General features: G+C 58.7%; 3 protein-coding genes across 3 annotated transcripts; all 3 read left to right on the top strand.

Moving 5' to 3' along the window:
* Positions 1-1,384: 1,384 nt before the first annotated feature.
* Positions 1,385-2,038, top strand: LINJ_23_0820 (putative DIM-like protein; the record flags this gene model as incomplete). The annotated part of the gene is made up of 1 exon (XM_001465720.1): positions 1,385-2,038. One exon carries the CDS (start codon positions 1,385-1,387, stop codon positions 2,036-2,038), a length of 654 nt encoding a protein of 217 aa, XP_001465757.1.
* Positions 2,039-3,534: 1,496 nt separating this feature from the next.
* On the top strand, positions 3,535-5,205 carry LINJ_23_0810 (conserved hypothetical protein; the record flags this gene model as incomplete). The annotated part of the gene is made up of 1 exon (XM_001465719.1): positions 3,535-5,205. One exon carries the CDS (start codon positions 3,535-3,537, stop codon positions 5,203-5,205), a length of 1,671 nt encoding a protein of 556 aa, XP_001465756.1.
* Positions 5,206-8,245: 3,040 nt separating this feature from the next.
* LINJ_23_0800 (conserved hypothetical protein) lies at positions 8,246-12,310 on the top strand (the record flags this gene model as incomplete). Its single annotated transcript, XM_001465718.1, has 1 exon — positions 8,246-12,310. One exon carries the CDS (start codon positions 8,246-8,248, stop codon positions 12,308-12,310), a length of 4,065 nt encoding a protein of 1,354 aa, XP_001465755.1.
* Positions 12,311-12,806: the final 496 nt, after the last annotated feature.

Here is a 12,806-nt window from a genome sequence, read left to right as displayed (position 1 = left end):
ACGCGCTGGTATGAGGTGACGCCTGACGGAACGCACCGCTTTATTCCGACTGCCTCAAGCGCCACTAATGCCCCACCTGCCGTGCATCGCTCGTCGACGAGGGATCGCTTTATGGGCACGACGTCTAAATCTACCATGGCTTCTCCCTTCCGCAGACCCTTCCGTGGAATATCGAACCCCCGTACTCCGAGGCAACCGCGCATCGCCTGATCTGCCCGGGCACCTGTGAATTACGATAGGGCGCATCGTGTCCGCGCTGTGAAGAGGAGTGACAGTACCGGCTGCCAAGGTTGTGTTTCATGGCTCCGTGGCGTGTTTGGTCTGGTCGCGGGAGCGGCGAGGCATTTCCCTCGAGATGCGAGAGAGATGCCCCTCTTCCGCGAAGCGGTACAGAGTCGGGAGGCTCGAGTATTGCCTTCTTTCTCTTCCTTACAGTCTATTCAATAGATTTGATGTAGCTGTCTTGCGCTTCTTTCCTCCTCCATCCCATCCCCGCTCCGCTCCGTCCTGATATTGGTCGACGGCCCGTCATTTTGCTTTCGAGCGCCCTCACTCCCTCCCCCTCCTCCCGAGCCTTCGGTGAACCATGGAACTCGCCCTCGTAGATACCTAGAGAACGAAGATCGGGGAGAGGGGAGGGAGGGCCTCAGCTCTCTGTCTTCCAGCAGCCGATAAAGGAACATCATTGCCGAAAATCGGCCCTCCACTAGTTTTTTTCCAGCGCAGTTCGCTTGCTCGTAGGGCACCTATTCCGCAGGAGAAAAAAAAACGATGCGGCAACAACACCGCGCTGTGATGTTCCTCACACGTGCTCAGTGTGCGGCAAGCGGTCGTTGGTGGTGACGTCTATCGCTGCTCTCTCTTTTAGCGACTGCTTGTCTCATGATGCACACATGCGTGCAAAACGCCTGTTGTGCTCCCGCCTGTGTTCGTGCCGGCGCCGCACGCGGGGATCGGGCGGCAAGTTCAAAGGGGAGGATGAACCGACGCGCCCACACGTCGCTGCTTGCTCGGTGAACCTGCATCGACATCTCTCTTCTCTTTTTCCCGTGTTTTCCTCGTCCCTTTGCCTTTTCCTCACTGGCATGCGGCGCCGAAGTGACGAACCCGCGATCGCACTCACATCGCTCTTCTCCACTTGACTGCTGCTTCACCTGCTTGCGCCCTCGATCTCGCCTCGCTGCTCGCCATCACCGTATCTGCCGGCATTCGCTGAGCGTTTTCTTTCTGCCGCCTTCACTGCTGCCGCCTCTTGCCAACGACCTCGAGCGCCGGATGAACGGAACTCAAGGAGAGGTATCTGCTCCCTATCCCTGAGCAGTTTTCTGCTAAGAAAGCGCTCGTGCTCGTGGTTACGGCAGCGCATCCTGAGACTTTGTGAGGAATGGCGAATATCATCACTCTGAAGAGTGCATGGGATGTTGACCGTCACATTGTGCTGGACTCCGCAGACAAGCTGGTATTAATCCGATTTAGCAGCTACACTTCCGCTGCGGCGGAAGCGGAGGAGTACAGTCGACAGGCGAAGCGTAGCACCGCAACTTCGACCCCCACAGCGGCCGAAGGATCGTCGAATTCGTCTTCGTCGGCGCTACCCACCCGCAAGCGCAGGCACGACGATGCGGATGGAAATAGCGCATGTGCGGTGACGTCGGCGACGACAGCCGCCCTCTTGTCAGCCAACGTTGACGAGCACTACCTGCGCACGCGTCAGATGGACGCGTTGCTCAGCGAACTTGCACCCAAGGTGCGCAAGTACTGCACCATTTACTTTGTGGACACCCGTGAGGTGACGGCTTTCAACGAACTCTACGAGCTGGGCCACGACCGTGACCCGTTCGCTGTCATGTTCTTCTACCGAAATCGCCACATTCGAGTCGACGTCGGGACGGGCAACAATAACAAGATCAACTTCTTCGCCTTTGAGGACTTGTACGACTTTTTGCCCATCGTAGATGCCGCCTACAAGGCGGGTCGGCAGGGTCGGAGCATCACCAGCTGTGATCGCAAGTTCTCTACGGTGGCGCTGCGCCGATAAAGCCGTGCAAGAGACAGAAGGGAACATATGGCCCAACCCCCATTATGCATGGCGACACATACATATCGCATCGTGTGCTGTCCCGTGACCTGATTACCAGTGAAGGGCCACGCTCAGCCGGGCATTTTAAGGCGCGTTGGCAGGCATGAAAGGACGTGCATTAAACAAACAAAAAACAAGCAAACGATGGAGGACCAGTGAAGCCTGCCGGCGATGAGTTCGTCAACTCGGATGCGGCGGTCACAGGCACCACTGTACTGCGTCCTTTCCTTATCCTTTGCCGTGCTGCCTTTACTTCATATTTCTCTCACCCTCTCTTGGCCCCCCCCCCTTGGCGGCATCGGGGCGCATGGCTCGATGGCCAACACATGAACTTGACGCGACTTTTTCTCGTCCTCTCCCTTTTCTTCTGTGGGCGCACATCCCAACATGCACGTGATGATACGGCGGCCGTCATCTTTGCATGTGTGCTGCTTGATCTAACGGGTGTGGGTGGGTTGATGGAACTCCTCCTCCTCCCTCCCCTCAAACACCCTCACACGAAACAACGATCCCCCTCCAAAACAAAAAAAACTGAAACGCTCACATACCATGCATGGGACACACGCCCACCCACACTATGGGAAAGATTAGCATCACGCCTGAAGACGACGTTAAACTGACGCACGCACATATACATACTTTCAGCACGCAGGAATCAGTAGTGGACGTCAAACACGGCCGAAGATCCGCGTTACGACGGAAAACACAAACATATACACAAAAATCGAAACCGAGACAGAAAACAAAAGCGAGGGCAGAAGGCTGATTTTGCACGACACCTTCTTTTTGTTTTGTAGCTCGTCTCTTCCTCCATTCTTCTACTTCTGCTCCCCCTCCCCCCACCTCCTTCAGCACCTCTCTCGTATCGCATTCGTCTTGGCCGCGTATTCCTCATCCACGGCACCAGCACCACAGGGTTGACGGGAAAAAACTTCAGGCCTTTATTTTGGTGATTTTTGTTCCCCCTTCAGCTCTTCGTTTCAGCGAGCGTGCTGCGCATTTTCTCTGTGCTTCTCATTCTATTGCTCAGCGAACCGGGACAGCGGAGTTGTTGTGCGTGCTCATCGGCACCAACGCAGCTGGTGATTCAACGTGTGCACTTGCTTGTGATTGCTGTCACTGGCATTGATATCGTTGCTCTACACATCTTCTAGATCGCTTTTTTTTTGTTCCTTTCTCTCTCCCCATAACCAAACACTCATCGGCCCACGCACCGATTGACCTACGGCTTGAGTCGTTACCACAAGCTCGAGCGAAAAGCACGTGTTGATCTCTCAACACCCCCATCCTTCCTCCCTCTTTCCTCCGTTTCTCTGAACATTTGCTGAGTACAAAGAACAGCAACGAAAAACAACGAAAGCCAGAAAACGGCTGAAGCATCGGGAGCACAGAAAAGGAGGCACCTCGGACAGGCACGTGCGCGCAGTGTGAGAGACACAGCACAAAAACTCGCCATGAAGCTCTTACATGCCGTCTCTCGTCGGCGCACACTGTTGTGCGTCGCGGTCGTGCTGCTGTTCTTGGCCGTCATGATGACCCTTGTGCGTGCCCAGGAGGTGGCGGCTACTGCAACGGATGCTGCCGGCAAGCCTGTTGCTCAGCATACTTCGGTGACGACAGCGACTTCCGAGGAGGAGGCCCGAGCCTCCACCGCTGCTGTACAGGCGGCTGAAGCTGAGGCGGCGGCCATGAGGCAGCTTGAAGCTGAAGAGCAGGCTCGTCGCGAAGAGGAGGAGGAACTCGCAGAGCGTCAGCGTCGCCAGCAGGAGGTGCTGCAGCGCCAGGAGGATTTGGCAGCGCTTCGTCGCCGCGAAGAGGAACTGGTAGAGCTCCACCGTCGCGAGCAGGAGGAGGAGCGTCGGCGCCAGGAGGAGGAGGAACTCGCAGAGCGTCAGCGCCGCCAGCAAGAGGAGGAGCGTCGACGCCAGGAGGAGGAGGAACTCGCAGAGCGTCAGCGTCGCCAGCAGGAGGAGGAGCGTCGGCGCCAGGAGGAACAGGAGGAGCTTAAGCGTCGCCAGCAGGAGGAGGAGAGGGCGAAGCGGAGGATAGACTCTGTGGACATGATCCGTTACTCCGCCGAGGAGCTGCCGCAGGGTTGCGCGAAAGGCATTGAGGAGTATCTCTTCCGTGTGCACGAGCACCGCCAGCATACGGCGGCTGCGGTTCGCGATGCGCGCTCGGAGCTGAATGAGGCCCGCGTGCACGCCCCGAAAAAGGTCGCAGAGCTGGAGAAGCGGTTGGCTGCGAGGCAGGACGACCTGCTCGTCTACGACATCCAGACGCTGCGCATGTATGGCGGGAGTGTGCCCAAGACGTGCATTGCCGAGTCGCTGGCGTGGCTCGATGCGCAGCCAGACGTATCTTCGATGAGCGAAGCCAAGCAAAGGCTCGTTTACTTCTTTCGTCTCACCTCCACGCATTGCAGGGCGCTGTATCTGACAGCACGTGGCGTGATGCAGTACATGATCGACTCCTACACCCCCGTTGTCAAGTCTTACACGAAGTCGGTGCAGTACTACTGTGACAAGGCGAGTGCCATATACGCTGAACTGCTGCCTGCGTCTGGTAAGCGGCCGGATATACCGATGATGGATCTGGCAAAGAAGGCCGCGGTTATGGTGGGCTACGCGGCCGTGCCGATTGGCCTCGGCGTTGCTGCTGGCATCGTCTTTGTCGCTGTGCTGCCCCCGATGGTGGCGGCGGTGATCATATACGAGTATGTGTACAAGATCTGGTTGGAGCTCTTCATTGCGTATTACACCTACGGGGCTAAAATGCCCGACGGCGCTGTCACCGCTGTCAAGAGCACCGTGGCCGCGCTGCGGGCAGGCGAGTGGGCTTCCATCGGCAACAGCGTGGTAGACGCTTTAATCGACCTCGTTGCGGATCCAGACACCGACTTCTACAACGGCATCCTTGCTGTTTACCTGGTTGGCAGTATCACGGTGATTTGTGCGACTTTCATTTGCTTGTGGTTTTCTTGCTGCGTCCCTGGGATGCGCGGCAAAAAGAGAGCGACGCCGCTGCATGCGGCCTCGCGCAGTGCCGGCGACAGCAGGAACGGCAACAAGAAGGCCCCCGCCACAGGTGGTGCGGCGGCGGCGGCTGCCAAGAAGAAGAACTAGTGCTTTATCGACGTCTCTACATCATGAGCTGCTCCGCAAGCCTTCTGGCTGCAAGGCAGGGCAGACTTCAGGAGACGTGTTCAAGCGAAGCGCACACGAGTGATGTGGTATGTGGGTGCTGGCGTAGTCTCGGCGTTCCGCTCTTGCATACATGCACTTACTTATGCGGAAAGTGCCAGAAAGAAGTCGTCTTCTCACCTCTCTTCAACTCCCTCCCTTCCTTTCGCCTGTCTCTGCTGCTGCTGCTGCTTTGCATGTTTGCGAGGCTGGTGCTCGGAGTACGTGGCTCGTGTGCATCCTTGTATGGAGAGGAAACTTCGCTGCCTAATGGCCAGCCTTCCCTCATCTCGTCCTCCTCCTCATTTTCTTTTGTATTGGTTTGTGTCTTCTTCATCACCTGACCCCCTACCCCCTTTTTTGTGTTTGCTTCGCCTTTGGTTCTTCCCTCCCTTTTTTTTCACCTGCCCCCCTCCTCCTCCTCGTCCTCCCGTGTTCCGGTGTGCATGCGCCATAAACGACCGCGCCACGCAGGCTTCTGGGCTTGGAGAGCTCATCATCGCTTTTGAGGGTTGGGTGGTGCGTGCGCGCAGCATTCTTGTTGGTGTGGCCGCGGCACAAGCACAGGTACCCCCCCCCCCCCCAACGTCATACGAAGGCAGCGGCGGGCGGCGGGGAAGGTGGGGAGGGCTGGTCCGTGGGCCGGTGTGTGGGTGGCAGCAGTAAGACGTACAGAAGCTGAGGAAGTAAAGAGCGAGTGAACAATACAGTGAGCGAAAAAAAAATGAAGGGAGGACAACTGTCCCTTAGTTGTAGCCTCTCCTGCACCCCCACCCCAGAAGGAAACTTGTCGTCTTCAAGTGCCGTTGTTTGATGCTTTTTTTTTTCAGTTTATTATTATTAGAGGAGGAGGTTGGGGGAGGGGGCTGTGTTGGCGCGTGCGTGTCCCCTCGCCATCTCCTCTGCACCCGCTTTCTCGCATACCATTCCTCTTCACTGTCTCTCTCGTTCTCTCATTCCGAGCACCATCACCATCGACCCCCTCCCCGCCTCCTTTTCCAAGCCCCTCTCTCATTTTTCTTCTCCTTCCCTACCCCTTATTTTGTTTCGCATATCGACTGTTTGCTGCATGGGGTTTCTGATGTTGTTTTGGGTGTTGCTGATGTTGTTGTTTGTGTCTGTGGGAGAAGGGGAGGTGGACATGTCCGGAGCTCTTTGCGCTTTTCCTGTCCGTTTTTTTTTTCTTTGCTGATGTTGTTTTGATTTGCTTCTCGTGTGTGTGTGTGTTCTTCCACTTTTATCTTTAGCGGGTTGTGTGCTTGTGCAGCCGTGCGCACACACACACACACACACACACACACACACACATACACACACACACACGAGAAGCACGCCCACCGTTTCCACCCACATACGTGGAGATAAGGATGGACGGACAAGCTCAACGCAGCGTGTGTGAGATGTTTCATGGCGACATCACTCTCTCTCTTTGTATTGTGCGCATGGGCGGGGGCCTCCCCGCTTGCCTAGCGTCGCCAACGTTGAGTGCGCAGTAGTTTCTGCGTGCCTTCTTGTCATTGTGCTTCTGGAAGGGAGCAGCATGTGGTGATCTGTGTGTCTCTCCCCTCGCTATGTACGTGCGTGCGTGCTGTTTTGCTCATCTGCCTCCGTCCTCCCCCTCTCCACACAATGTGCGTCATGCCTAAGTGTTGAGCGTAAAGCCATGTGCGTGTGATCTGTTTGCGGGGGTGCCGGGGGGAGGGGAGGGGAGGGGAGGGTGCTGCGCTGCCGCCACCACTACTGGGACGGGAAACGGCAAGAACAACAAAAACAAAGAGCAAAGTACTGTGCCCAACTCTTCGATTATTTTTCTCGTCGGGCTAAAATAATCACCAAGTACACAGTCCAGGCCACTGTCACTCGTCTTTCCTTGGCTGTCCATCTCTTTGCCTGGCTAGCTCTCCTCCACACGCGCGAGACGACACACTCCCCTGTTTACTCCAACCCTTGTGTGGGCGCACTCTGTGAAGCCACGATCCAACGAGCGGTACGAAGAATAATTCCATGACTTCACAATAATGCTGACGCATGCCTGGTTGTGTGGGGCGAGGGGGCGGTGTTGGTTGTGGTGCACGCAGGAATAGCTGAGGGAAGGAATGCGATGTCTGATTGTGCTTGTGAGTGTGTGTCTATCTCCTCGCTGCGTGTGTGTGCGTGTGTTGGATGAATGCATTGAGTTCTAACAACTGCAACGAAAGAAGCGAAGAAAAAGGATGCGCCATGCAAACCGTGAGGCACGCACACAGACGAACAAGGAGACGGAGGTGCTCCCTTCGCGTCGAGAGTGTGGATCTCCTCCACGACGAATTTGGTTGGGGGAGAAGGGGGGAAGAAGAAGAGAGGAAGAGTGCGCTCGCTAGAGCGTGGAGGGGCCGGCGAGCTCGTTCTCTACTTGTGCAATCGTGCATGTGCGCATGCTTTGGTCAGCGGTAACCAGCCCCACTCACGCTTATGGTGAGGTGGGCCTTTTCGCTTTCCTACGCCCACGCCCATGCACACGTGCGCACGCTTTTCCACGGTCTCTCCTTCATTTCTTCCTTCTCCTCCCCGTCCCAAACGATACACCGGCGCACGACAGCACACACCTGTGCTGATGGCTCTGCGCCACATGAGCTGGACTTCTCCCTTCCCCCTACTCTGCATCTCCATTGCTCAGTCCACGCCGGTGCGTCTCTCCTGTTCTTGATGTGATCACCACACACACACACACACACACACATACCTCACGCGCACACGCGCAACATTCACCGCGTGTACGGCAACCCATGACAACGCCGTACTCCCCACCACGGGCACCGCCTGCATCCCGATCTCCTTTCGCGCACAAGCACATAGATAGGCCTCCTGCGCCTGATCAGCTTTCTCCTCCTCCTTCGTGGGTGGCCGCGCTTCTCTTTTCTGATGTGTTTGACCTCGTCTCCCACGTTTTGTTTTTCTTTGTTTCACCACAAATACAGAGCCCAAGGCGAACTCTCTGATCACCATGGACAGAGACATGAATGAGCAGTCGCGGCGGCAGCGCCGTGTTCTTCGCTCCGCTGCCGCCCGCCAGCAGCGGCAGGATGACAGCGGGCATAGGGAGACGGAGGTAGCTGCTGCACCCTCGGTACGGCTTGCTCCCTCCGTGACTGGTGCACAAGGGCCCGCGCCTGTCGCGCGGGCACCAGCACCGCGGTTGGTGGGTCCGCCGTCAATGCCAGGAACTTCGCCAAGCGCCGCTGGCGCTGCTACTCCTAGAGAAAGCAGGTCAGACTTGCAGGCCTCTGCTGTGGCGCCTCGTGGTAGTTCTGGGGGTGGCGCAGCAGCCTCCACGGCATGCAATAACAGTAGCAGCTCCGCTGCGTCTGGGGCTGCCACCGCGGCTTCATCACTGGAGCCAACTCCAGCGATGGTTAGCACGTCCTCAACTGCAGAGGCAGCGATGGAGTCTGCCGTGGCGGGTCGGCGAATGATGGTGGACCGTACCCTTTTCAGCACCATCGCCTTCTCCTCTCCGCTTTTTGTGAACAACATATCTCAGCGACTGTTGTATCCAGTGCTGCAGAGGCACCGCGCCGAGCAAAAACGTTTCCTCACCACTGGCGGACCAGGCAGTAGGGACGGCAGCAGTGGCGGCGCTGGAGGGGCACGCGGTGGCGGCAGCGCCGTTGCTGGCACGCATGTGGACAGCGAGGCAGCCCAGTTGCTGGGCAGTGACGGCACACCTCTGTTCGGCAGCAACCGAATGCCAATGAGCATGCGAGCTCGAGCAGGGGCGATTCTCGACAAAAGCGACGACACTGACGCCGACCGACGTCCCGGCGGCGGCGGCGCAGCCGACCTCGACTTTGCGAGCCTTGCCAGCCAGCTCACGTCCACGCTGGAGGAGGCGTCGGAGGAGGTGCGCCGCTTACTCGAGGAGGAGGAGACGCTGCTGCACCGCGAGGAGGTGCGGTGCAAGCGAGTCGAGATCCGGGAAAAGCGGCGGCTGGCGACAGTTAGGCTCGGGCTCGAGGGCACCTCCGCGCGGCTTCAGCTGTACGAGAATCGCGTCAGCAATGCGCAGGCAGCAACGGCGGGTATTGAGCAGCATCTGGCCCACTCCAATGCACGCGTGCAGCGTGGCAAAGCGGTGTCGCAGCTGCTGCGCTACTTCAAAATGATGACGAGCATCTCGAGCAACGAGCTGCGCGCGCTGCTCGAGTCCATCTCGGCTACCCGCAAAACCCAACGCGCAGCTGTGACGACGCGCTGGGCAGCCGGGCGCGTGTCCGCCTTCCGCCCTCGTTTCTACACTACGGTAATCAGCACCGCCGCACCCGCCTCAGCAACAAAGCGCTATGGGCTTGGCAGTACCGCCAGCTCCGTCACCACACGCACTGTGCTGACCTCCTCGCGCTCGGCAGGCGTGGGAGCGGGCTCGGAGGGGGATGACGGCAGCAGCATGGCGAAGCGGTCTGCCTCAGCGACTGCAGTGGCTCCCGACGCCGACGCTGCGCCAGCGCGTACCACGCGCCGACCCCGCGTGTTTCGCAGCGGCGCGCGACGTCGCAGTCCAGCTGCAAGTAGCGACGCCTCCCCTCCTTCCCAGGCGCGCTCGCTCTCACCGCAGCAGTCTCCTCAGCGTTCTCCGCGAGCCGCCGCCGGCAAAGACATGCCAGGCGACGACGACGACAATGCAGTGCGCATGCAAGGCGCGGTTGGCGGCAACGCGGTGGCTGAGCACGACGAGGACGAGCAGGAAGAAGCCGGGAACGACGACGAGGCGGCGGCGGCCATGGAGGACGGCGGTGACGGCACGGACGGGGACGCGATTGTGGACCTGACACAGGTGCGCATGCAGCGCGCCGAGGCCGCCGCCGTTGCAGCCGGACTTGACCGGCTCTTCGCCCTCCGCTTCTGCACCGAGGCGCAGGTTGAGTGGTGCCAGCGGCTCACGCTGCTGGCGAACGAACTCGGCGACTTGGCCACCAACGCGAAGAACGTTCGAATTTACGTAGACTGGTTGCGCAAGGAGCTCGTGTCCGACCTCTTCCACGTCGTGACGTGCTTCAACGACTTCTACAATGAGCATCCACAGACGGCCGTGTATCAGGCGTACGGCCGCGCTCTGCTCAAGACTCTTGGACGAATCTCGTCCTTGTATAACACGCTGACAGCGTCGAATGATGAACTACTCTCGCTGTTCTTTTCTCGCTCTATCAACGACTTGGGCGTGGCCCTGTTTAGCGAATGGAGCCCGAAGCCGCTGCCGGGGCTGCCACCGCTGCCGCAGTCGTCGGAGGTGCGTGCGATGGACCACTACCGGCAGCACACCGACAAGGAGCTGCAGCGGACCTTCCGCTTCCTGCTCGACCGCATTCGCCGCAACGTCGTCGTCGTCGAGACGATCTTCGGTACCACCAACACGGCTCGCCAGCAGCTGCTGTCGCGTGTCACGGACGGCGTGGTCAGGCCGTTCCTGAGCCAGCAGATCAAGCTGGCGGAGACCCAGGCGACGTCGATGATGCAGGCGGAGGGCAGCCTAACCCCACGCACAAAGCGGCGCTGCGGGGCGCGGGTGGCCGACAGCATTGCCTACCACCACACGATGGAGACGCGCCTCTACGCCTTCTACCAGGAGTACGTGAGGGAGCTCAGGAACATCTTCAGCGCCAACCAGGTCGACTTCCTCGGCCGCTTTGTCGACGTCATCTTTGCGCAGCGAGGCGCCTATAGCGCCCAGCGCACGGAGCTGGAGCTCCTGAACCGGTACTTTACACTTATCGAAGAAAAGTACACGCGCAGTCTGCACGCCATCCCGGACGAGTTCTTCGACCTACGCGAAGCGCACATGACGAAGATGAAGGAGGTGCTAACGTGTCTGACGGAGGTGGCTGGCCGCGTGAAGACGTACGCGCTTCCTAAGGAGGTGGGCTCGTACGTGTACGACCTCATCAAGGCCACGCTCGTGTACGTCGGCAACTACCTCGATGCGGAGCTGCGCAAGGTTTCGGATTCGCTGCGCAACGATCGCGATAACTGGCGAGTCAAGCCCAAGTCAGAGGACGAGCTGTTGCAGCCGCTAAAGATGGAGCCGCAGCAGTGCGCGATCCGGATGCTGCTCTTCGCCCAGTCCTCCCTTATGACTCTCAGTGACACGACAGATGCCATCTGCGTCCCGCTCCTGCAGCAATATCCGCGGCTCATCCAGGACGTCGAGGAGGCTCGCAGCACCGCTCTGGAGGCGGTAGATGAACGCTCGGAGCGCCTACTGAACATGTGCGTGCAGGCAATTCTGCTTCGCTCCCTCTCGATTCTGCAGCACTATCAGCTGAAGAGCGACTACTTGCCCAAGGCGGACTCGAAGCGCGACGACGCCGACACGGTGGCACCGCCGTGCACGCGTGCCTGCACCTTGTTCTGCTACTACATCACACGCCAATTCGACATGGCTTCCGAGTTTATTCGATTGTCGAACGGGCAGATACACCAGCGGCAGATGTCGTCGCAGACGGCCGCTGGCGGGGCCCTCGGTGCAGCGGTGCAGCAGCATCAGGCCGCGCGGGCAGCGGCGACAGATGTGGTCAGCGGCACTGGCGGTACCACCCCCGTGCTAGAGTCAGTGATGCCGTCCTCCACGAATGGGGCCTTCACAGCCTCGCCTGCCTCCAGCGTCAGCGCTGTGCGGGCGCGTGCACGCACAATGAACCTTCAGCAGCTTTTATACGGCGATGGCGGGCCGTCTTCCTTTGTGCGCACCTTGGGTGTGTGCCTGTACCGCGGCATTTCGGCTCACCTCAAGAGCTTCGTTGCGAACGACCGCGGCGCGCTTGTGTATAAGCAGGACGTGACTGCCTACAAGGAGGCGATGGCCCCGCTCACGAGCACACCAGGACTTGGTGGTGCCGTGGTCGAGGTGCTGTTCCAGATGCTGAAGGAAACGAGCAGTCTGCTCATCATGCCACTGGATCACATTCGCGAGGTAAAGGAATCAGGCTATCTGAAGCTCATGTCGGCAGAGGAGAAGCTGCGCTACCTGCGCATCCGCCAAGACGTGCGCTCAGCCATGAAGATCATCTTCCAGTAGGAGTTCTGCGAGACAGGAAGGCAATTCACAAAGACGGCTGCACAGGCTTTGAAGAGCCCTATCAAGCCGCGTAGGTTCTTCTTGGAGCATTGGCAAGGAGTCGCTCCGAATAGCGTTTTTTTATTATTATTACAAATCTACCGCTCTCCACGCGTGCGCGCGCCTCGTGCCGACCTCATGCTGTCGGGCAACACGTAGGCTATGATATTTTGCCCGTGCTTACGGGAGCAACGCAGCGGAGTTCCTCTCTGGCACGCCTGTGCTCATCCCTTGTGGACATCGCTCTGCCGAAGTGGTACACACCAGCGTAGCACCTGCTGCGTCCAAACGGGCCGTAATGCATGAAGGCTTGCATCACCGACTTTGAAGGGGCGCGGGAAGCGCGAAAGTGCCGAGAACTCCTGCCTTATTTGGTGTGGCGTTGATGCAACCTCTTATCTTGCCGTTTTCGGGTCAAGAGTCCGGTATATCAGCGAATCCCCTCCGCTCTTCCTAC

This window comes from Leishmania infantum, chromosome 23 (genome assembly GCF_000002875.2).
Source record: "Leishmania infantum JPCM5 genome chromosome 23".
Lineage (NCBI taxonomy): Eukaryota > Euglenozoa > Kinetoplastea > Trypanosomatida > Trypanosomatidae > Leishmania > Leishmania infantum.
The sequence above is the reverse complement of the archived record's forward strand: the minus strand, read 5'-3'. Positions and strand labels throughout refer to the sequence as shown.